General features: G+C 41.6%; 1 protein-coding gene across 2 annotated transcripts; it reads left to right on the top strand.

Moving 5' to 3' along the window:
* On the top strand, positions 1-2,127 carry LOC104604397 (transcription factor MYBS3-like). Of its 2 annotated transcripts, none has more exons than XM_010268697.3 (3): positions 1-433; positions 1,100-1,314; positions 1,441-2,127. In XM_010268697.3, the coding sequence occupies exons 1-3, from the start codon at positions 124-126 to the stop codon at positions 1,861-1,863; spliced, it is 948 nt and encodes a 315-aa protein (XP_010266999.1). In that variant the 5' UTR covers positions 1-123; the 3' UTR covers positions 1,864-2,127. The 2 variants fall into 2 exon arrangements, with proteins under 2 accessions (XP_010266999.1, XP_010267000.1); XM_010268698.3 differs by having other exon boundaries at positions 2-433; positions 1,118-1,314.

Below are 2,127 nucleotides of genomic sequence, written 5' to 3'. Positions count from 1 at the left end.
ATTAATGCAGACCTCTCTTTCTCTCTACTGTATATATGTATGCGTGTATGTGTTTGGAGTTTGCGTTTTGAGGGTGTGTGTGTCGGTGGTTGGTCTTTGAAGTTGAATTCTGTCTGAGCGGAAATGGGCAGAAAATGCTCACATTGCGGAAACATGGGTCACAATTCAAGAACTTGCACCAATTACAGAGCAAGTGCCGTTGGTGGTGGTCTGAAACTCTTCGGTGTGCAACTTGACTTGTCTTCATCTTCTTCTCTTGCCTTGAAGAAAAGTTTTAGCATGGATTGCTTGCCATCGACTTCATCAGCATCATCTTCTTCTTCTTCTTCCTTGTCGTCTTCGTCTCGGGTTGTCGCAGATGAGAATTCAGATAAAATCTCCAATGGGTATCTGTCTGATGGTCTCATTGGTAGAACCCAAGAGAGAAAGAAGGGTGAGCACATTTTTGTTCTTCTTTTCTCCTTCGTTCCTTTAATATCGATCTGTCATTATTATATAATTCTATCTAGGCGCTGTTTCACATTTTTGTTCAGTTAAAGTAGTTTTGGTTCTGGTAGGAGGATCCTTTACTGTTTCTTCTCTATATTTTTGCTTTTCATCCCCCAATTATGAATTGATTTTCCTGCCTGAAATTTTTCCCTCCAAGTTTTTTTCTGTTTTTTTCCTGGTCATGCTTTGATTTTGGGCTTCATTCGTCTTTTCCCACAGGATTTCCTGTAAATTGTAAATGGGACTGGTGAATTTTTCTCGCTATTCAGTTTTCCTGCTTTTCAGTTTTTCTCTCATAACAGCCTTTTGGTGATGGTGTTGCTGGTGTGATGATGGTTTCTTAGACAAGTTTTTAGAATTCGTCAAGAACTATAATTATTGCTCATGGATCCTCAGTAATAGTTGAGAATTCCCTTTTTTATTTTTACAGGCTTTTCTCATTGTATTTAAGTTCTTACTCAGAATCTCTCATCTTTATGACGTATTGTTCGAATTTAATTAGCTAGCTTCTGCTAACATTAGTAATCAGAGTTGTCTTTAAATTATCGATTTTTTTCCCTTAGTTGTTTGTTATTTTGGGTGAGATGAGATGTGATGTGAGTGTTTATAGCTGTATGCGGATGGTTAGGAGTCCCATGGACAGAGGAAGAGCACAGGACATTTCTAGCTGGGCTCGAGAAGCTTGGAAAGGGTGACTGGAGAGGAATCTCTAGGAACTTCGTGACTACAAGAACTCCAACCCAGGTGGCCAGCCACGCCCAGAAGTACTTCCTCCGGCAGGCAAACCTCAATAAGAAGAAGCGTCGTTCCAGCCTTTTTGACATGGTCTATATATCCACCATTCCCCCACTCCTCTTCATTCTTACCATTCAATCCAATCCTCTGTCATAAATTAATGATGAAACAGACAGCTTAATTGCTCTGTCTCTCTTCCGCTTCTTCCTTTGGCAGGTCGGAAGCAGCAACGTAACGGATCAACACGTTAACTCTACCAGTTTTAAGTCCAGGGATCCATCGGTTGCATGTGGACTGTTGCCCGTTCTATCACCAGCTCTGAACATTGCAACTGCTTCTTACAGTGAAGTTCATCACCAGGACGCCACGCTGCCTCTGTTAGACCTTAATGCGTTAGAACAACGTACAGAAGTCGGTGGTGAAGACACCAATTTCTTCAAGTTACCTTCATGCTTTCATCTAACGCCAGTTGGTCCAAATGAATCGCTTGATTCCGAGCCTAGAGCTGCCACTGTAACGAACGCCGGTGTTCAAAATGCTTCACCCGATCTAGAGCTCACACTTGCTGTCCAAAGTCCAATGGATCAAAGTAAATCATCTCCAGCTCCAATCCTAATTGGACCCATTAGTGTGGTCTAGCGACTACCCTACCCAGAGTGGAGCCATATATCGTCACTGCCACTGTTAACCCCCCTTTTTTTTTCTGAATTCAGACGGAGGAAGACTGGAAGAGATGATGATCAACTGGGTCCTAACACATTTTAGTGTCATTGCACTCAGAAGTGAGAAGACGTAACTGTTTGTACTATGAGAATGCTCCAAAAGAAAATAGTTTTCTTGTCTGAATGAACAGAAATGTCTATGACACCATTAATGGAGGTAGCTTTTATCTTATCAAACAAA

The sequence above is a fragment of the Nelumbo nucifera genome, chromosome 6, assembly GCF_055504915.1.
Source record: "Nelumbo nucifera cultivar China Antique chromosome 6, China Antique-T2T, whole genome shotgun sequence".
Lineage (NCBI taxonomy): Eukaryota > Viridiplantae > Streptophyta > Magnoliopsida > Proteales > Nelumbonaceae > Nelumbo > Nelumbo nucifera.
Note: the sequence above shows the minus strand (reverse complement) of the source record. Positions and strands in the feature narration are given on the sequence as shown.